General features: G+C 40.8%; 1 protein-coding gene across 6 annotated transcripts in view; it reads left to right on the top strand.

The window, feature by feature from the left end:
- Positions 1-22,411, top strand: part of ncor1 (nuclear receptor corepressor 1) — a 51,928-nt gene that overhangs the window by 14,570 nt on the left and 14,947 nt on the right. For 5 of the 6 annotated variants that reach the window (XM_030437399.1, XM_030437398.1, XM_030437396.1 and 2 more), the window contains exons 10-22: positions 1,064-1,236; positions 2,092-2,182; positions 2,431-2,609; positions 2,765-2,819; positions 3,305-3,406; positions 12,120-12,250; positions 13,018-13,313; positions 15,805-15,870; positions 18,874-19,010; positions 19,104-19,200; positions 20,925-21,357; positions 21,455-21,578; positions 22,035-22,212. In XM_030437399.1, the coding sequence (XP_030293259.1) occupies positions 1,064-1,236; positions 2,092-2,182; positions 2,431-2,609; positions 2,765-2,819; positions 3,305-3,406; positions 12,120-12,250; positions 13,018-13,313; positions 15,805-15,870; positions 18,874-19,010; positions 19,104-19,200; positions 20,925-21,357; positions 21,455-21,578; positions 22,035-22,212 (2,062 nt within the window). Of the gene's footprint in view, positions 1-1,063; positions 1,237-2,091; positions 2,183-2,430; positions 2,610-2,764; positions 2,820-3,304; positions 3,407-7,207; positions 7,567-12,119; positions 12,251-13,017; positions 13,314-15,804; positions 15,871-18,873; positions 19,011-19,103; positions 19,201-20,924; positions 21,358-21,454; positions 21,579-22,034; positions 22,213-22,411 lie in introns of those variants that run through there. The other variant, XM_030437400.1, reaches the window with a different exon arrangement.

Genomic DNA, 22,411 nt, shown 5'->3' with positions numbered 1-22,411 from the left:
GGCAAAATTGCTGTCGTTCTTCTCAGTTACCAGTGATATTTAAAGGTTTGAGAGTCACCCCATGTTGAAACACTTGGTTCAGTTTGTGTTGCCATGGCTCAGTAGTCCCACCTTTCTCTGTTCCCTGCCAGGGTCAGATGGGCCTTTTGAACAATGGCAGAGTGCACATGGCCACATGCCAAGAGGAAGGTGAATGGTTTGCCCCTGGCAGCAAAGTGGAAATGAGGCTGTATTGTCCTCTTTCCTTATCAGAACTTGACATTTTAACTCTTACACCTCTGGAATTGATTTAGTTTTATGTTACACTACAGTTTACAATAACCAACATTAATAAATGGTAGATTTATAGTTAATTAAACTTGAGTTATTAAAGATTTCACTGTTAACAAACATTAAAATGCAATTAAACAGGCCAGTTAATAAATCTAAATTAATTACATATTGAGCTGATAATTGATGATGAGCTTTGTTAAGTAGTGTAGTTGTATCAGGACAAACTGTGCCTGGGTCAGGACATTGAATTATGCAACTTGACAGACAGACATAGCCCACAATAAACACCACCAAATCCTCAATGGCTTGTACTCTTTTAGCTCTGCTGTCACTTCAACTGCCTTTACCTGTCTGTAAAAGAGCGTGAACACAAATGTAAACAGATGCAGACAGGTTAATCCGCGTCACTGACTATGCTAAAAGGTGTATGTCAAAATTGCGGCGTCTGATGCACTCAAGTTCCCCTACAGATGATAGGAATTAAAGACGTCATGGTAGCTCGATTTGCCTGATGGGTCAATTTTAATAATTGTTTTTCCATTATTTGCATCTGCTTTGTCTCTTGCGCTCAGTGACCTGGCAACCACATCTATTGTACTCTTGTTAGCTCTCTTCTCAGAAGATCTCAATGCCCTTTTAAGTTACATAACAGTCCATGAAAATGCATGTGACATTATTTGAGATGCATTTCTCCTGATGTTTGATATATATTCTTGCACTATCTGGAAGTTTGTTTTGGCTTTAACTGTAGCAAGTCACACCCACTCAATTATCTGTGTTCTGCACGCAGGAACAGAAGATCTGCCAGCGCTATGACCAGCTGATGGAAGCGTGGGAGAAGAAGGTGGAGCGAATGGAGAACAACCCCAGACGCAAAGCCAAGGAGAGCAGGACACGGGAGTACTATGAGAGGCAATTCCCGGAGATCCGCAAACAGAGAGAGCAGCAGGAGCGCTTCCAGAGGTAATAGTCTTTACCTGCCACTGGTCAACATCAAGACATGATACTGTTATTTTGCTACAATACACAGTATGTTTGGCTGTGCATGGATTAATGCCCTATGAGTTGACTCCAAGATTGGAAAAAATGGATGAATATGAGTCTGTTTCTGAATAGCAGTGGCTTTCTTTGGCTAGCACTATGTTGGTCACATCATTTCAAATTGCAGCACACAGAACCAAATAAACACATTATGTTTAAAACAGTGAAAGATCTGCTTTATGTAGGGAGATGATCAAAAATGGAATGATAGAACGAAATGATGTTCACTCCATTAATTTTTTGATGTATAAACAGTGTTGACAAGAATTAGCCACACCCAGACATAAAAAAAAACTCCTCCATTTTTAAGTTGTCTGTTCAGCTATCATCTAATAGGAAGACACTAGGTGGTGTGCGATGGCCTACATTGGGCAGAGGTGCATGATGACTGGGTGCCTCTGAGAGGGTGGGAGACAGGGTGGGGGTCTAGCGTCTGGTTTTTCCTGGCGTCAACGCTATGCGCTTTGCATGTCAGCACTGTTTATACAGGCTTCTGGGCAGTAAAGGAGGAAGCAATTAATAGTTGTTCAAAGAGACTTTTTTGTATCCATTAACAGGTACAATGATTCTGTGAGCCTTGAAAGTTCCCAAACTTGTTTCCGGTTGCTATTTTACTCTCGTTTTGGCTGGAAAAGAACCGCTTCCTTGTGACCTTGCAAATTTGATTTCCTCTGAAAAGAACAAAATGTAAATGATTTCGTTTTTTTACAGGATATAAATAATGTGACATTTACAATACAAGTGTTAAATTATAACATTTGTCTGTGTTTTCTGCAGGGTTGGACAAAGAGGAACAGGTCTATCTGCAACAATTGCAAGAAGCGAGCATGAGATTTCAGAAATCATCGATGGACTGTCTGAGCAGGAGGTGGGTACTATCTGGAGTAATCTTTTTAGTTATATTACAGTGTAGCAGTGAAACTACATACTAACATGAAACAGCCCAAATGGAAGTGAGACATATTGTGTTTTCTAAGAGCTCTGAAGCATTTCACGTACTATACCATCATGAATTCATGGAGAAGGTCTCCATGAGCGGAAAGGTGGTTTATTAGATATGGCACACTATTCTCTATTCGACTAACTGTGGCTACTTTCTATGTCCATGTTCCACAGAACAACGAGAAACAGATGAGACAGCTGTCTGTCATCCCTCCCATGATGTATGACTCTGAGCAGAGACGAGTGAAGTTCATCAACATGAACGGCCTGATGGACGACCCAATGAAGGTGTACAAAGCCCGGCAGTTCATGAATGTTTGGACCGAACACGAGAAGGAGATCTTTAAGGAGAAGTGAGTTGTTCTTGTTCCCATGTTGGCAGATGTCTGGGTCACAGTTTGTCCCCAAGTGTCATGCTGACATGTTTTATCGACCTTATGCCACCTTAGACTTACACCAATATATTTTTAGCTTTGGCACATTAGTAATGATTGGTATCGCTTTCTAGGTTTGTCCAACACCCCAAGAACTTTGGCCTGATTGCCTCCTATCTGGAGAGAAAGGTAAACTTCTGCTTGCAGTTTCACACATTCTCATTTCATCAAACAGATTTGATTTTATTGGTGTTTTCAGGGCAGTACACTAAAGATGAACTTTCCCAAAGTGAGACACACAAGAATCCATTGGGATTAAACCTCAGAGCTCTATATCATCACTTCTTAGAGTGAAATATTAACTTGTAATTGAGTCCTGCAGGCCGTAAAGAAATGAAACATTTACAGCTGTGAATATTTATTGACTATTTGTTTTAAGACCTTTAGAACTGCTTATGCTGGTCTATTGTATACAAAAAGTGCTTTGTTGATTAAAAAAAACAGCAATATAAGAAAATTGTACTCTCACATAGTCCTTCACTCACTGGCTGTATACATATAATTTTAAAGTGTTCATGGCTTGATAATTTTGACTAAAACAAGTAAATACTTGAATATGTTCAGTACAGGTTCAGTGCCATATATTCATAATAACACGCTATTTCTTGTTTCAGTGTGTTGCTGACTGTGTCCTTTACTACTACTTGACCAAGAAGAACCACAACTACAAGACGTTGGTGAGGCGAAACTATGGCAGACGGAGAGGAAGAAACCAGGTAAACATAAGACATTATTTAAAATCCGTTTACAGTAAGTTTCTTCTGTGGTTGACAAGATGCTTGTCAATTGGTCTTTGTCTTTGTAGCATTTATTTAGTTAAATTCAAGTGCACACAAGTTCTTCTAATGTGTGTCCCACATTTTTTATCTCACCAGACTTTATAGAGAAACAGAAGTATTTACAGGCAGTTTGCAGTGGAAACAGCCCTGTCAGGTGTTTGTGTGGTGTGATCGTATCACATGCTGAGTTTGCAGTATTTGGTTTGTCTGACACGTTTGCCACACCTGTTTCATGTATCCTTGTCAGGCTGACAGATTATGTTGTGTGTGACAGATACATGTGCAACACCTCAGTCTCTGTGTACTATTAAGTACAAAGGATTTGGGCTGCATATCACTGACACTATTCATGGGTTAGTGAGTGCAACAGGATGCAGTCTTCCACAGTTTTTCTTGGATTACAGGCAAACAACTCTTGGATAATTGTGATTTTGCTCAGATTGACTTTCTTGTTTGTCCAGTTCTTGTTCTTGTTTCATACATCAGCATCATTTTTAAAACGTGCAACTGTAAACTTAACAAATCAAGTAAAAACAAATTAATAGAGTATTTTTTAATCATACCAATTGGCATTGGCACACAATATGTCCAGGATTTTGACATTTTCATTTGACAGTTTCAAGCCTGTTAAAGTTTTCTAGTGTACAGCTGAGCCTTACAAGCAGGGTTTGCAATATTCTGCAATGGCTAAACTCTACAGAGAATATACCAGCAACAAAGTCAGCATAGCTGTGTCCGGAGACATATTGTTTTACGGCTATCCATCCATTGACCCATAATCCCTGGTTACTGTACCTACACGCCAGATCTGCCTAGCTATTCCACAGAGACAGTACCCTTTCATGTAGGCAGGGTTGTTACTGGCTGGCTATGGGGTAACTAGGGACTGATCTTAACTCTTAGTAATAAGCTGCATTTATTAACTGACGCACTGTGAACTGTACTTTACATTATAGCTGTACTGACACACATACAAGTTTTGTGTAAAGACCTCTATTGTGATTATAGACCACCAGTCTGGTTTCACTGGATTTTGAAAAATGGTTTTAAATTAGATCTGAAATGATAGCCAGCATAGTAGTTGGCAATTTGAAAATTGGTCAAACATTAATTGGTTCAAACTTTTCTGTTTTTTTTTGCTGATTTAATGGGGTTTTTAAGAAACTGACAGGCTTCATTCACAAGTTTGTTAGTTTGTTGTTGTCTATTTTATAGACAAAACAGTTACTCAGTTAAGCAAGTAAATGACCACTGATTAATCAATTTTGAAAGGCACCATTGATAATAACCGTTGCTTCCATGTTTCATCCTTTAAAAAACTTTAGAATTTGCTGTGTTCTGCTCCTTTGGACAGACTTGGCATATATTTTAAATACACAGATAAAAGATCAGCCCAGGATATCAGTAACATACAGAACATAGAGGAACACACACCCTCTGCTAGCACATCAGGTGTATGTGCTGTGATATTAAGAGTATTCTAATATTAATACGTAGTACTCCAAATAAGGTAAATGAGGTAAAAGTAGCATAAATAAAAGCTATATCACTGTCACTTAAAGGTGTATTGAGTGGTGTCTTTACATTATCCCAACAAAGTTTAAACTCGCCTCATTTTGTCTCTTGTTGCTGTAAATTCGGAATCAAAGATAAATGATATATCAGACTGAGGAAGGAAGTTAGCTAACGTGACTGAACATAGCAGTAAACTTTAGAGGGATTACCTCAACTGTGAATCTGATATATGCCTTTCTGAGTCATGTAGACAGATTTCTGTTTGCAGTGTGTGTTGTTTAACAGTGACGACAGCAACTCCCATGATCCCACTCCTCTTCATAACGTCATCAAACAGCATCATCTGTTTCATTGTATTGATAGAGAGATCCATAGCGGCAGCATATACATACTCTGCGTTTAATGTAGAGCAGTCAAATAAATCCATAATTGTATCATAATGGAGAAATATCTTGATTAGTTTAAGACAACCATCTGCTTGACCCCATTAGTATATCTGCTACATGTAACTACATGTGTTTTTACACATGGTAATTACCAGCTTTTATCGGGAAATATTTGTTGAAGTCCAACATGTTTATATTTCTCACACAATTTGAATTGTGGAAAAACTTAGCTAATTGTTGAGTCTTATAACCAAGTCTTCAATTACCTACACTGTGGGTTGTTGATGCATGGCATCAGCAGTCGCTGTGAATTGTTTTCAAGGTCAGTAAATAAAGTTAATATTTGACCGGAATTTTTCCCTTTCGTCCGCATCATGGAAATCATCCAGGTCATGTGGACCAGCATCCAACCATGGTCAGCCTGATGTAAACTGGCTCCACAAACATTTATCTGTCACACTATTGAGCATGGCAACAAACACTTCCTGTAAAGCCCCAGTGTGGAATGCATATTTTGTAGATGCCAAAGTGAAAACAACAAACAGACAAATTACTAGATGAATTCTTGTACACAGTGTTGTTCAGGGCTTTATATAACTGTTGTCTTGAACCTTAATATAGTGCAAAAATACACCATCTCAAAGGCCCATACTGGTTTGCATTAAATATTAATTTCACTCATTCTGATGGATGTTTTCTCCTGGCTTTTCCTTACTTCACTGATGTCTCAGTCCTTGAACAGGACATTCTATGTCTGTGTCGACGAGTACATCTACTGTGTAGCACAGTGGGGTGATTGTAGACTGTTTATTTACATAGGAGGAGTTGGAGGGCGCGAGAGTTCATGATTACAGCTTGATCACTAAGATGGTATTTCTTACTTTAACAATTGACTGATAAAATGTCTTTATGGGTCATTCACCTCTAGTTTACATGGTATAGTTCCACCAGAAGTTGAGAGAGGACATTTTGTTTTTCAAGAGTCTTCTCTTTGGGCTTTTTTTTTTTTTTTTTACTTTTCTTGTGGAAAAAAAAGGCAGTAAGGAAATGGGGGAGAGAGAGAGAGATCAAGATCGTCTGCTGGAATCAAACTGTGATGGTTTTGAAGGTGATTTAGACTTTCTTTTTTAGCAGAGCGAGAAAATACCTTTCAGCATTCACAGCTTTTGAGCTCATTTGTGCTAATTGAGGAAATGCTTTCTTTGTGTTCCTAAAATGTTGTTTTTACTTTTGCGTGGATTTCGTCGGATTGGAACTCATAAGAACATTGGTTTTCCATCGTTCTCACTTAATATAAAAGTATGTTAAGGATGGTATCTGCCATCATCTTGAGATTCAGGTCAGTTGCTTGAGTGACTCCAGTGCTTTTTCCAAAACATCTTGTGGTTGTTGAGAGTGTAATGCTATTCGGAGTAATGCACATCAGGATGTAGTGGATTTCCAAGCTGCTGGTGTGACTTAACAACTGCAGTTGGAGTGAGTAGAGTGAGTCATTGGAGAGGGAAGGAAGAGGAAAGAGGGAGCAAAAGCAGGAGTAGTGGAATGTAGGGCGATTGAGTGAAAAAACCCTCAGCGAGACAGAGTCAGCGCTGGCAGCTTATCCGCTGAGTATGTGCTGTTGTGTTTTTTTTTCATCTTCCATTTCCTCTTTCTTCTGTTCCTCTGAGAGTGAGTGAGAGAGCGCGCGTGAGAGAGAGCGCGAGAGAGCGCAAGAGAGAGACAGAGAGAGAGAGCGCAAGAGAGAGAGAGAGAGAGAGTGAGAGCGCAAGAGAGAGACAGAGCTCGTGCAGAAGAGAGAGAATAATTTCCCCCCTCTCTGAAACAGCTTAGTTGGTACAGCCCAGCCATCTGACAGGCCCAAAAAACTCACTCTGCTGCTGTGAGTGCCAATCAAAGAGGAGTGCTCGGCAGGGATTACCTTGAGTGACCCTGCATAGATTAGTGCGTGCATGTGAGATGGACAATTCTTTGGGCAGCTTAAGCGGCCTGATGACACGCTTTCCCGGAATATGTGCGGTGGTGCTGTGGCCCGGCAGCCCTTCTAAGGAGCTCTGCTATGGTGCTGTTCAGCCCCTCTACTGCTACTGTTTCCAGCGCTATGGAAGTACCGGAGGGTAAACTCACATTTGCATCAACAGTAAGCTGTGGCTCACAGCAGAGAAAGGGGGTTTGTATGACCAGCAAATGAGCTTGCAGGTATGTCACTAGCTTCCACAGTTTCTGCGTTTTAGTTGATCTCACACTCAGTTTATTTCCTTGTTCTTGTTTTTGTCTGTGGTATTTTTATATCGCTCTGTTGCTTGGTCAGTTCGCTTTGCAGCCTACTTGAGGCTTGTAGGCAGTCAAACTCAGCTATTTTAGAGTAGGCTTTCTAAGACATGTACGGACATGGTCTTAATTTATCTGTCAAGCCAGGACTGTGTGGAATGCATGTACATATGCATTCATGATGTGGGACAAGGATTTGTGAAAATGAAGGAATTAGTTTTTGATGGTGTATTTTACAGCACAGAGTATAACATCGATGTTAGACACATTGGCAGCTTTGACATTTCCTGAGAAATTGTGCTTCTGGCATTGATATATATATGTCAGATGAGTCCTAATGGCTGTACCTCTGATCTAAATGAATATTCTGACCTGGCTGAACACACAAAAACCCCAGCAACAATCAATTTGGTACTCACAACACACACTCATCTGAAAGACCACACAGGCTACCACCCCCACTGTGTCTGTCACCACTCCATTGGTTGTTCTTTAAAGTAAAACCCGCACCTTGACTACATGGTCATGTCTTCTTGTTCATATTGCTCTCCCCTGACAAAAACATTTATATATCTCTATCAGCTAGGAGCTGAAGCCATTAAAAAAAAAAAAAACAAATAAACAAAAGTCTCGACTTCACAGTAAGTTCACAGTTAAGGAACATTTTCAAAAAATTGATAGTTTCTTTATGCAGCTTTGCTAGTATTTGTACTACTAGATTGTTTAAATGCAGGGCCATGAAGGAAGAGCTGCAATTCATGTGGCATTTCATGATCCTCTGTAGTTGATCTTGAAACTTAATTTATCTGCATTAGAACTCAAGGATATGCATTCACTGAGTAATTATTCAAAGTGTTCAATTTATATCGCATATAATTCAGTAAAACTTCCATTGCTTCACTATGAAATAAAGTCTTTTCTTACTCCACTTTGTTGGGCATTTCATACAGCAGCATGTTATGGTAATGTGGTAGTTATCTTGGAGCACTGGTTCATCAGGATGACGTTAAATCATAATTAAGAGATTTGACCATAATCAGTTATTAGTATTGTCAGTGTTTATAATGTTGTTTGATTTTTAAACATACTACAAGGATTTTTTAACTAGCTGTAAAACTCTCAATTTAATACTAATGTCTCTATATGGCCTACACAAGCAAACAGGATTATCAGCAAAAAGATTGGCTGTTATCGTATCGTAATTAATAGTTATTCTTATTGTGTGCCATCCTAACATAATCTGACTTATCGGGTTGGATAAGTCATGAAACAATTTTTATTGCAGAGTGCTGAAAATTAATTGGGGAGTCTCACAGTCTGTGGAAAGTAGCTGCTCTGTAGTCTTGTTGAACGGCACTGTTTTGTTTTCCCTTGTCACTTTTGTCCAAAGGGGCCTCCAGAATCAACAACTATTAAAGCTTCTTGATTGCTGAGCTCTGCTGTTATACCACAACACATTCATCAGAGGAGCAAAACACACAATTCCAGAGGATAAGACATTTAATCTATGAATGTTTTACTAAGATGATATTCCTGTTCTGTGTGGCAAAGTAAAGCTTATAGAATGTACATATTCTCTTAGAAGGATAGTGCAGCCATCTCTACAGCATCATTTCTACAAGGAAGGCATATATGTATTACTCTTTACACATCTCTGCTATGGGGTGTCCATAAGTGTAGAATGTCCTCGAGTGTCCCTTTTTTAATTGCCTGGCAGTAAAGTTTATCAGGCATTTCATCAATTCGCAGCACCAATTGTGAGCTGTGTTCCCCTGCAGAGCTCCCGTAACCACAGTAACTGTGGTGAATGCTCGACATGTCTCATCTATCATTTCTTTTCAGTCACTTTTGAGAGTAAATTGTTCAGGAATGAATGTAAAAATCAGTTGCATACTGTAATTTATACAAAATGAATTTAAGGAACAGTTTATACCACTGGGTAAAATCTTGCTGTCAACTGTATGCATTGAGATTTATTTCCTACTCTTTCATTTTTCTTCCTTTGGTATAATCACATTATTAGAATGTTTTTCAAGAAGCAGTTTTTTCAAATAATGTTGTAATTTGATGATTGCAATAAACATAATGAAGTGCAGTGATAGAAGCGAGGCATAGTAATAATTTAGTAGATATTCATTTCCTGTTCCTGCAGTGAAATAGCTTGAAGCAAGAGTGAAAGATTCCTCCGGTGGCCTAAATTCTGTGGTAGGAAAGGCAAGGTTGACTTGTGGCTCTGTCATTTCCTAAATCAAACAGCACTTGTGAATCAGCAAAAGAGGGGAGAAATTAAAACTCTCAAAATATTCAAGCTAGGTCAGGAAAGAGCTTCATTTAAAAAACACGGAAGAACCACAGAACCACAGGGCCTCATTGACTTTTGGAGAACATCTGTGTAGAGGCTCTTTACGCAGTGTGGGAGAAGAGGCAGGAATGCCACGGCTCTCTGACCAACTCCAAAGCAAACACTAGCGCTCCCTGACCCAACCAGAACAGCATCTCACTGAAGGACATGTTTTGGGGGAATAAAACAGCCTGGTCTCCTCTGCAGAAAGGTCTCTGAATTGTAGAGTGCCAAAAACATTCTGTTCAGACTGCTGCAGGCAGGAAATGAGTCAAGAGTTTATGTCCTAATCCAAGTTTGACGTGGTCCTCCCTGCATAAATCAAACTGCAATCTGTGCTCTGAATCTGCAGGGCTTTCCTGAAAGAACTTATCAGAGCTGAAGAAGAAGCATCGTTACCACTTCCAAAACACTATGTGCTATTTTACCATGCAATATTCCAAAGTATATCATGTCCACAATTTCCATCCATCATTCCAAGAAATTCGGATGGTACCTATGATCTGCAGCAGCAAGTGTATGTATATGTAGCTCGTATTAAACATTTTTCTTTAATACAGATTTGATTTAACAAATCATGTAGCGCCATTCTTAGAAGGTGAAATCCCTGTAATTATTGGTTTTCGCTGGTAGGGATCGACCGATATGTTTTCCTCAGGGCTGATACTGATTATTAGTAATCAAAGACATGATAATCAATATTTTGAACTGATACACATTTGCAATAAAACTGTAAATCTTGAAAAATGCTGAATATCAGACCGTCATTAATTGATCTTTCCTTAGTCTCCAGTTAGAGAAGCCACTGATTCATATTGTTAACTGCCTGTTTTTGTGGAGTTTTCGAGCACTTCTGACTTTACTGTATGATATGGCTTCCAGACTAGTAAAATGGACAGACCGCCACAACAACCCTGTTTTGTTTTTTGTTTTTTTAAGACCCCCTCTCTTTGCCCCCCTCCATATCTTTTGACTTTGCCATTGAATGAAGCACATTCCTTGGCCCCATCTGGTACCAGCATGGGATGTTTGGCTTGGCATAGCCAGACTTGTTCCAGCACAGCACTTTCATGGAACAGGCAGGAGGAAGCTTTCTGTGGTTACTGGGCCAACAGAGATGATCAAGAATGTTGCTCAGTCCTCGATCACTCTGCTGGACTTGATTTGAAAATTCACCTTTGAATGATGTTTTCATTTTAAGTCTTTTATGCAGGATCTATCTGGATTGAACATCTACCCCGTTTTAATTTGAACTTAAAACTCAGTTGTCTTCTCTTGTACATTAGCCTTAATTACTGTGTTATGAGATATAAAGTTCATGATTTGTGTGTGAAAACTGACCACTCTCCAGATTCTTTAATTTTTAAGAAAGGAACGGTATATGCATTGTGGTTTGTTTGTGTGTCTTATAATTCTGCAGATGCTGGACAATGTGATGTCAATTGAATAAAAGCAGAACCATAAACCTATCTGCACAGGGTGTACTATGTTTTTCATATTCCAATTTTAGGCTTTAGTTTTCCCTTTAGTCTGACTTGTTGAATTGTTAGTGTTGAGTGAATTGTGCATATTGAGAGCAGCGAGTCAAATGATCAGTAGGCAGGATATATTTCTGCCATTCACCTGACTTTGTCTGCTATCAAAATGAATATTTAAGTAGATGATTGGTTTGACTGATGGTCCACTTGGCTCACAGGGTCAATGCAGGCACTGCTCTACCATCTTAAGATGTCTGTTGCTTGGTAGCATGCAGTAGACCTTGAGCAGGAAGTGTGTTAAAACTACAGGAGGGTTCAGTAAAGGGATGATGCAGGTATAGAGCTTTGACATAAGTATGTGGTATATTATGTTGCAGACTGGTGGGAGATACATTAGGATACGGCCCATTTTTATTAAACTGTTATTTTAAACATAAGCTTTTAGTAGTTTTCTGGATGACATTTTGAATGTATTTAACGGTAGGGTTTTGTTTTTTTTTTTTTTTACATCTGAAATAAAGCATTAATATTGCAAAGAACTGCTTCTTATTTGAATGTATACTTCTAGCAACCTAAATCACTATTGCTAATCAACGCATTGACTTTTTACTTAATGCTTCAAGAAATGGCTAAATATTTCTCCCTTGTGCCTTTTTCTTCAGCAAATAACACGACCCTCACAAGAAGACAAGTCCGACGAGAAAAACGAAGAGGACAAATCTGAGAAGTCTGAGAAAAAAGAGGACGAGGAAAAGAAGGACGAGGAAGAGAAAGATGAAAAGGAGGATTCTAGGTGAGTTGTGAATAGTTGTTTGTCCTGGTTTCACACTGGGTCATGAGTCTTGGGTCTGCACACTGATCATTTTAGCAAAGATTTGTTAGTTAAATGTTTTACATTATAGCTCAGTGCTTTTGGTTATTTACATTATAGCTCAGTGCTTTTGGTTATTTACATTATATACACAGTGTATTATAAAAGACAGGCTAGTGTTTGAAAGCCAAATAGTAAACATTTTACCCATGATGGTCCAGTGACGTAGTACATGTACAGTTGTGTATATCAACAATATTATCCCATCCTATAAACAAGAGACATGACTGTAGCTTGTGGTGTTAATGAAACAATCCTTCCTGGACATAACCTGTTGACACTCGGTATGAATGAACATGGAAGTGCAAAATTCTATTCTAATTATTAATTGTTGTTGAATTGTGATAAAACATAATAATTGCTGCATCAGAAATGCTGCAATTATGGGAAGATTTCCCAGCCCCAGGCCTTTCATGGAGTGTTGCATGTTCATAGTCTAGAGAAAACCTGGACAGCGATAGCACTGTCTGCTTTAGCGCTTGGCTAACAGACAAGAAACCTTGCTAACTTGTTAAAAAGTCTGTCCAGCTTGAGTGTGGACACATTTTAATATGCTTTTTGTTGTGCATTCAGTCTTGGAGGAAAAGAACAGATTACAAAACAGGCCTGTTAATGCTGAGTCAGAAGGGAATAGATATTCGCTGTACCAACGGTCTCTAATGCTGTATTTTCCCTCTCCAAAACCACAGGGACATTGGCAAGGACAAAGACAAGTGTGACGGTGGGGAGGACGAGGACGGGAAGGAGCAAAACACGCCGCGTGGCAGGAAGACTGCCAACAGCCAGGGCCGCCGTAAGGGAAGGATCACCACACGCTCCATGGCCAATGAGGCCGCGTCTGTGGCGGCCGAGGAGACGCCTCCCCCTGCCGCTGAGACTGCCTTGCCAGATCCTCAGCAGCTCCCTAAATCTGATCCAGCACAGAAGGCCATTAAGGAGTCTGCAAAACCCCAGACTCCAGTAGCTTCTATGGATGCTAATAAAGGTGAATCCTCTTTGGGATGCCCTCTGGAGGTTGTTCAAAATATTTTTCTACAATACAATAATATACTTATTGACACAGAAACACAAGGTAAAGGGAGTTACAAAAATAGAAACCTATGGCTCATTCAAGCTGTACTAGCAGTAATTCAGGTTCAGTGTTTTTTGGCTAGGCACTGACCACTACAGCTACAACTAACAACTGTTTCCTTTATCAACCAGAATTATACTCAGTAGGAGCGCATACCCCAGCTGAGGCCCAAGAGTCCCCTTTCATTAAATCGAGCCTAATCTGAAATTTTCTTATAAAAGTTTTTGTGTAATGCTTCTGACAACCTACCAACCTCCTTGGAAGTGGTAATTAGTCTGCTGATTCATTTCACGATTAGATGTTTAGTCTATAAATCCAGAGACATTTGGTATCTTAAATGAACCCCCCCCCCCCCAATTATCTGAATAGTTGGCAACCAATTTTCTTTCAGTCGACTAACTGATAAATTGACGATTGTTGTGCAGCTCTACTGACCATTAATCAGTTTCTAGATTTTCTGTGTCAGAAAACTCTAGTCACTCAGCAAAATTAACAAATTGCTGTAAAGTGTACACAGTGTCAGTTCTTTGAATCCCATTGAGCTTCTTAAATGTCATATTAGGCTGAAAGAAATTTTCCTCTCATGAATAATGTGTTGTTGGCTCTGACTGGCATAAGGGACTGTGTTCATTATGCTAGCCGTTTGTGTTCTGAGCTGAGAGAATTAAATGGCACTCACCAAAGATACACCTTAATCAAGGTATGGAGACACATCAGAATAAAACCATGCTGTCTTTTGTACGTGCAGATTCATAAGCTGCTTATATCCTGAAAGTGGTTCAGTAGTTTCAGCCACTCACTGCCAAGTGTCAGGGACTCTGTCCTGCATTGCACTCCACTCAGGAAGCCGTATGGAGTCCATCCATCACCATGGCAATGTGCTGCTCTGGCAGGGCTGTTGTCATGGCACTCAGTCACGCACTTGTACTCTTCCACCCTTTAAAGTCTTTCACTCTGACAGCAGAAGCTCAGCTTTTTACATATCCGAGTCCCTGTGTGTTAAGCTCGTCGTGGCGTTAATCTGTATCGTTAATTCACTGTTTTGTAAGTGTGCTTTGCTTCTTTGCCACCTGGTCCCTCTGCGGCCTGTTGAGCTCTACCTCTCTCATGAGAGTTATGCAAGGTCTGCCCTATAATGTGATTAACTAGCAGTGTGTACTTCCATCTTCTCAACCCTCTGACCTCCCTGGCCCTGACCTAAGTGTGTATCATGCTTTACGTGGGACTGTGTCAACTGTAATCTCCCTTAGTGACAACATCTTCTAGACTATGTCTGTTTGCTTGCTCTGAGGTAACCCCTGCAGCTGTGGTGCTTCTTAGAAGTCAGTGGGCTAGATAGTAAAGGGTAGCTATCTGTCTTTGTTGCCCAGTTGAAATGGTTCCAGGTGGTAAGTTGAGGAAGCTGCTGATCCAGTGGGGGCAACAGTTGGGGTTGTTCTTGTACAAAGCTTTAGGGGATAGTGTGTATGTGTGGGTTGGTGACATTAGGTGTAGGCAGACACCACGTCTCTTTTCAGAGCCCCGAGATTAATGACCACCCTTGAGGAGCCTAAACTGTCACGAGGAGAACATGTGAGTTTGCCACGGGAAAAGGAAGCCTAGTCCAGTAGACATTTGTTTAACTAAGTGTAACAGACTGTGTGGCCAGGGGACCTTTGGTAGGAGCCGTCTAAACAGTGAGAATTGATCTCCTCATCTTCGAGGTTGGTGGGTGGGGGCAAGCCTCCTGTTAATGTCAAGGGTACATCTGCTGCTATATTAGTCCAAATGTTTACACAGTCTCAGTTGGTGTCATGGAGGAGAGTGGGCGAGAGTTCAACCAGCCGGCCCCCTCCACACTATCCGTGCACTTCTCTGAATTTTGAGGGGGGTGTGGAACTGTGCAGCCAAGCCGAGGCAATGTGTGTGTTTGTGTTTGTGTGCATGTGTGTGAGAGAGAGATTCGCAGTGTCACAGTAGAAGGGGTGGGAGGGTTTCGGGCTGGCTGTTCTATCTGTCTATTTGTCTCCATCCAAGGCCATTTCCCAAAGAGGGAGGCAGGGCTCTCAACTCCTCCACTGTCTGGCGCTACATCAGCTGACCAAGGCCCTCCCCTTGTGGATTAGAGTGGAGGAGGGCTTGTTCTGGGCTGTGGGGAAGGGGAGAGAGCGAGAGAGATAGGAAGGAGAGAGGGAGGGAGCATGAGAGAAGGAGAGTGAGCTAGAGCGAGTGTAAGTGAGGGAGCGGGTCTCGGCAGCCCCTGAATGTAAACAGATTATTAGATTAGTGGCCATGAGAAGGAGACTGCTCGAGAGGACTGTCACTCTCTTTCTGTCCGTCTCCCTCCCTCTGTCTCTCTCTCTCCTTTTCTTTCTTTCTTTCTGTCAATGCTGATGGGACTCTGTCTTTTTTCTATGTGATTTAGCTGGTGCTGGTGAAACCGGAGAAACTTCTCGCTGGACCGAGGAGGAGATGGAGGTCGCCAAAAAAGGTAGCGTTCAATTTCTTTTCTCTCTCTCACTTTATGTCTCCGTCTTCCCTCTCTTTCTCTGTGTTGCTGTGGCCGCCCTGCTTTTTCATGATCTTTCCTTGTCCCCCCACTCCCCCCTCCCTCCCCTGTCTCTTTCTCTTTTCCTCTTCTGATTATGTGATGTTGCCTCGCCCTGCCCGTTCTTTACATGCACACGGAAATGAATGTGCACGCGCAATCACACAGAAAGAAACTCGTGCTGGTGCTTTACTGGAAGCTGTCAGAGGACCCATGAAGGGTTTCAGGGATTTTTTTTCCTGTTAGCTGCACTGCTCTACTGCCTTCATAGAACTGATCTATCAAGGCCATCTGTGAAGCAACAGAGTGTGGCAGTTGCATCTTCCTCTAAAGAAGTCTATATGTTATTCACATGCAAAACTTTCTTCAGAACTGTTTTTTTATCGAGTTACTGTGGTCTTGTAAATTCTTCAGAATGCCTGTATCATTGTGTCTGTTGCCAGGCTGAGGCACTGCAGTCATTAGTCAGGTCATATGCCATTCAAGTGTCCCCCCTTTCCCTCTTATTACTCAGCTTTGTGTCTATAGGCTCTTACATAGGGTTCCCTGAGTGCCAAGACCCGTCGACTGGGGAGAGTAAATAAAGGGATTAATGAGGATTAATTAAGCCTCTCTTGGTTGGGCATCGGAGGTTTACTTCCCTCTTAACAGAAATACGGTGCTCCTATGATCTCCTTAGGCATTCAAACCTGTATGTTAGATATGTCTGGATTAGTGTACCTTAAAGAGACTTCACACGACCACTTCTGGTCACATGACAAAGCAGGTTCAGGAATCACATTTATGCTATACCGCCACACATGGCTGCTCATGCAAGCACAGGTTCAGCACAAGTCATTCTTGTAACCTGTTGATCTGCATTAGCCTTGGTGTTAATACTAGGCTAACACATCCCATGCTTGGGTAGTCAAACCAAAGGTTTTCACAGAGAGAAAATAAACTCCACATAGAGAAATGGAAAAGAACAGTTCTTTGTTGTAGTCTGTGTAATTTCACATCTGCAATCTAACTGAATTAAAACTGTAGAGTGATCTGGTCATTAACAGATTTAGCTTTTAGCAAGTCAGAAATATAATGCCCATCTGCAACGGAGCTCAGATATCACTGTCTAATACAGGTACTTTTAAGGTTGCTGGTAGTTATTACCTTGGTTTGTCTGAAGTAAGAAATAACAGTGCAAAAACAACTAACACACCTTTCACAACAAAACACATTAAACATCAGCACCACAGTGTATAGTCAGAAATTATCATGGACGCTGATCATCTTCTCTGTTTAGTCTTCAACTCTAAAGCTTATGCTTAAATGTTAAAAGCTTCACAATTTTTTTATCTTTTGTATTTATATTGTTATATTATAAGGCCTTCTCGATACTGGAAAACATTTTCTTTGCAATGTTTTTGTTTTCTGCAATATGAATATACATATCATTTGAACAGTTCTATTTGGAAATAATTGGAAAAGAAGAATAATTTGGGTGATTTTGTAGGGGAGTCTGGGCCCTACTCTGTTTCGGTGGTCAAGAATGATTGCAAATGGTGGTTTGCATTGCATGAGGATGCTGCATGTTGCTCAAAAACAACAAACTTTAGATATGAAGTTTTACTTTACAAGGTAATCACTATTTATTAATTGTTATTTGTTATTGCATAATATTCAATTTCAATTCAATTATATCTTTATAACATTTATTATATTCGCCATGCAAATATCCAGCATACTAAGAATTCAAAAATAAAATCTTCTGTCAGGGACTTTTGTCAAGGATGCACGATATTACTGGGTTGATTGTTGCCATAGTGATGCTATAATACTGATAATGTTGGATAATTTCTGTTGATTGTTTCTTTCTCATGCTACTTACTGTAATTTGTCATGTGACAAATGTAACTGGCCAGATGACAGAGCAACCAAGCATAAAGTCATCTGAAGAGATTTAAGTGATGAATCTTGTGAGAAATACCTTGAATGTGTTGTGCTCCTCAGCTATGATATGAAACATTTTAGTGCACAATTTAACAGTGAAGGGTCATTAGAGGGTCCTGCTGACAGTGATTGATAAGGACAGGAGCATTTTTATGAATATGTCTGCTGATTTTGCCATGGTGGTCGAAATAGATGATATGACAGAGTACTTAGCTTAACTTGTGTATAAGCCTTTTTAGTTTGAACTGTCTCTATGTATCAATGGGATGTCACAAAGACCCTCTGTGTGACATTCTTTGATTGTCTGCAAGTTTAAGTAACTCTAAACAAGATACAAGTCACTCTGAACAGTCTCAATGCCCTCAATCCCTCATTTAACCAGAGCAGTAATGGGGCTTTGTGATTAGCTCTGTGGTGATCTGTAAAGCTGCCAGTATCCTTCATTTCAGTCAGCCTTGGAGGGAGGGGAGGTCACAGGGGTAACTGAATTTAGAGAAGAGACACCCTAATGTCAAAGGTAAATGGTAGTCTTCCAGTTCACTGCACCTTAACAGTGCAGTTTCGGAGTTTAGTGGGATCATCAAAGCTGAGTGTTAATCAGGGTGGGGGAAGACCAACAGCAACCCATAGCAACAGGGGGACCCCATGTGTATAGTTTGCAGTAATACCAAAAGTTCACCCTAAGTGATGATAACAACTGCAGCAGCTTTTCATTCTAAAGAGAACCAATTAAGAATTTGTTAATACCTTCTTGAATCATCATTATGGCGCTGATACAGCATAAAGCAATCACTGGAAATATGAGCAGTATAAGATGCTGGGGTATGTCCGTGTCAAATCAGGCTGTTAAAGCTTGGCTCCACAACTCTGCTGGTTCTTTACAGTAAATACAATTGTTGTGATAGGTCTGTTTATAGCATGAGCTTGTGTTGGTATACATAAATGATTGCAGCCTTAATCTGCATTTTCAAATGGGTGCAAATGTTCACTGTTGAATTGTCTGTCTTTTTCCTGCACCAGGGCTAGTTGAGCATGGGCGAAACTGGACGGCCATTGCAAAAATGGTGGGCACCAAAAGTGAGGCACAGTGCAAGAACTTCTATTTCAACTACAAGAGACGTCACAACCTGGACAACCTGCTCCAGCAGCATAAACAGGTAATCTGTTTGTGATCTGCTTTTTGTTATAGTCCGTCATTTAACATTGCATGCATTGTATGAATGAAAAATGCTTCTCTCTGTTTTTTTAAGGACACGCGGCGGGCTCGTGCTGATAGGTCTCAAGGTGAAGGTCTAGCCACAGCATCACCCGATGATGATGATGAGGACAACCCTGATGACAGTGAAGGTCAGAGAGATGGATGATAGGAAGCATATGCTCATCGTTAGACACACATGCCCAAACACATTTGTTTTGCATGCTTCTTCCTGTTTATCTGAAGTCAGGGTAAGTCATAGAGCAACCCATGTGTCCTTGCCTATGAGTTGTGGAGCCTCATGCCTGACATTACCAAGTGTTAAGGAAAAAGGTTATGGAGAGAAAGAATGCAGTGATAAGTACAGTACAAAAGCTGGGAAGCCTGATCCGAAATGCCCTCTGAATATCACGTAAGGATTTCATTTGGGTTGATTGCAATGTGCTTGCTCTCTGCTGACTGTAGTTTTAATGAGACGGAAGAAAAAAGGGATCAAATGAAAAAAAGCAAGGGGGGAGAGGTGGAGATAAAAGATATGAACTAATTCTGACTACATGGGCGCCTGTTGCATAACAGTTCTTGGCTTTGAAGACTCAACAAAGCCTGCTCTTTGAACACAAAGTGCTGGTCCACTTGTTTGATCCAGCAAGCCAGTCTGTCTACCCGCCTCTCCAGAGGTCGTTATCTTTGCTGGCACTGCATAGTGAAGAAGTCTATGATTTAAAAAGACAGTGAATTTACACTGAATAGTACTGGTCTGTAACAGCAACATCTTGTTTTTTAACAGCAGAGTGGCTCAGTATGTCTCTCTTGGAAGACTTGAAAATGATTTTTCAAGATAGCAGTGGTGACAGCAGGGTTTTCTCTCATGTTCATTATACTTTGTCTTTGACCTTTAGAAATCCAAACTAGGATTACTTATTTTGAGGTCTTCTTGATTTTGTAACCCTCAACGTCACATTATACAAATCAGACAATAGAGCACATAAATCAAGAAGAGGCATTAGTGCAACTCTATTAAAGTGTACTTGGAAACATTGTAGTGTTTTTCATTCTCTGATTTTGGTTTGATACATATAATGCATTTCCAAATTGTTTTCATGTAGACATACCATCTGGAGTACCATCACCATGGCAACAACTGCAGCGGTAGCTAATATGCAAATCAACAGGGGCAGGGAGATTACTTTTTTTTTTTTTTTTTAAATATGCAGTTTCTATCAAAAGAATTTAAGATTTTCAAATATAACTGTTTTTTAAAAAGGCACTTTGTCATGTCTTTTCTGACATAGTATATCCCTACTCGGTTGGCATGATTTTACTCAAGTGTGAAAGGATCAGATGCTTAGGTAGTGTTTTGTGAGGCTGTTGTTTTGTGTCTTTAAGGCCTTGGACGTAGCATGAGAAAGCTTTAACAATGGAAACCAATATCTTTAAACAAACTGTAGTCATAGATTAGATACAGTAAGAATTGGCAGTTACGTATGTGCCGAAGCAAAACGTGACAATGTATAAATTCCAGAGGGTGTAGGAAAGAAATATGTAAGGCATAAAGTTGAAGTAGCTTTTTTGGGGATTTTATATGTTTCTATTTCTTGCAGTCTCGTTGGCGATTTACTGATTCATTGCTTGTTTCACATTCATGATACACTTTATTTTCCGAGAAGAGCTTTTCTACATCATGAAATATGATGATGATGTAGTAGTAGGGACATTCATGTTGCAACAGGTGTACATGTGCTTATTTATTTACTCATCTACATCCTTTATTCCTGAATGGCTTTCAAATTTGCTTTAAGTCTGTTGAGTTTCATAAATTGTTTGAAGTGCTAAATCACTAATACTGATCTTATAATTACTTGTCATGTTTCCTCAGGCGGTGACAACAGCTCTGATACAGAGAGTGCCCCCTCCCCCTCTCAGGCTGACTCCTCAAAGGCTGGGGACTCCAAGAGGGCAGACAGCACTGCAGGAGATGCTCAGTGCTCTGACCAGGACAAAGGTCAAAGCAGCAATGGAAAGGCCCAGGAGCCCACATATGGAGATCTCTGCGTTAAGGAAGAGAAGAGCCCAGAGAGCGAGACCGGAGCACAAGAGGCCAGGGTGGCCTCCTACCCAGGCTCAGTGCATCCCAAGACTGAACCTCAGGATGTAGACATGAAGACAGGAGAGGTTCAGGTGAAGATGGAGCCTGAGATGAAGGAGAGAGGAGAAAAGGGAGATCATGGTGGAAGGGAGGTACACTCAGATAATGACTCCAGCGCCACCTGCAGTGCTGATGAGGATGTGGAAGCGGAGCCTGAAAGGAGGTTTGTTATCATTATTACTTTCTCTAATTATCACGTTGTGGGTACGTCCTTTTACAAGAACAGGACATCCTTATGGTTTTGCTTTGTGCTTCTGCAGAATATTCTCCATGGAAAAGCCCTCATTGCTCAACCCTCCAGGGTCGGTGCTGGTGTCCTCACCCAAGCAAAGCCAACTCAACATCCAGCAGCTGCAACAGCGGGCAGCTGCTATCCCACCTATGGTTAGTCACAGTTTCAGGTTGATCCCATTAGATTGGCACAGAGGCAGGTAGCAGGTTGAAAGGATGCCCACGCATTTCCCAATTCAGTCATTATGAGCAGTGTGATAAAATCACAAACTGTAGGTGTTAATGCTTTCAGCTTGTTAATTTTTCTGTTGTATGCACCCAGCAGTTCCATTGAGTGCTATGCTGACATTGTTGACTGTTTTGTGACATTTCTCTAAATCTGCATAATTTATCTGCCAAGGTCTTACTCTCATGGTTGTCACTGTGTCTGATATTCTTTGATAGCTGACGTTAAAAGGATTTTTTAATTTGAAGTTTAGTCAGCACTCCGTGTACATTGCATCAGTACTCGGTCAACCAACATCCATCTCAAATTAATATCTTTCTTAGTTAATTTCTGTCATTTGAGCTCATCTGGACCTTTTCCCCCCTCAACTTCATCTTGTCTAGGTGCCTGGTCCATTTGGCCCTGGTGGTGTGCCCATCAGTGGCTTCACAATGCTGCAACACCAGATCAAAGCAGTGCATGATTCGGCGCACCAAGAGGAGAAGCAGAGGCAGGATCAGGGAGACCTGGAGCGCAGACCCCCCTTCAACACCCGCAGCCCCACCATACTAGACAGAGATGGTAAGAGAACAAAAACTATCCTCATTCTGTCCTCATCTCTCCTCCTTCCTGTTCATCGCTCCGTCAGCCTCGTTCCTTGTTGCTGCTAGCAGTGGACTATTTATAGCTGATGCATTTTTTAGGCCCCATTCATTTTTGTGCTGTTTCACGAAAGGAAGAGTTTGAGGGTTATCTGGACTGTCGTTACGTGGTTCAGCCT

The sequence above is a fragment of the Sparus aurata genome, chromosome 13 (genome assembly GCF_900880675.1).
Source record: "Sparus aurata chromosome 13, fSpaAur1.1, whole genome shotgun sequence".
In the NCBI taxonomy this organism is placed as follows: Eukaryota; Metazoa; Chordata; class Actinopteri; order Spariformes; family Sparidae; genus Sparus; species Sparus aurata.
Note: the sequence above shows the minus strand (reverse complement) of the source record. Positions and strands in the feature narration are given on the sequence as shown.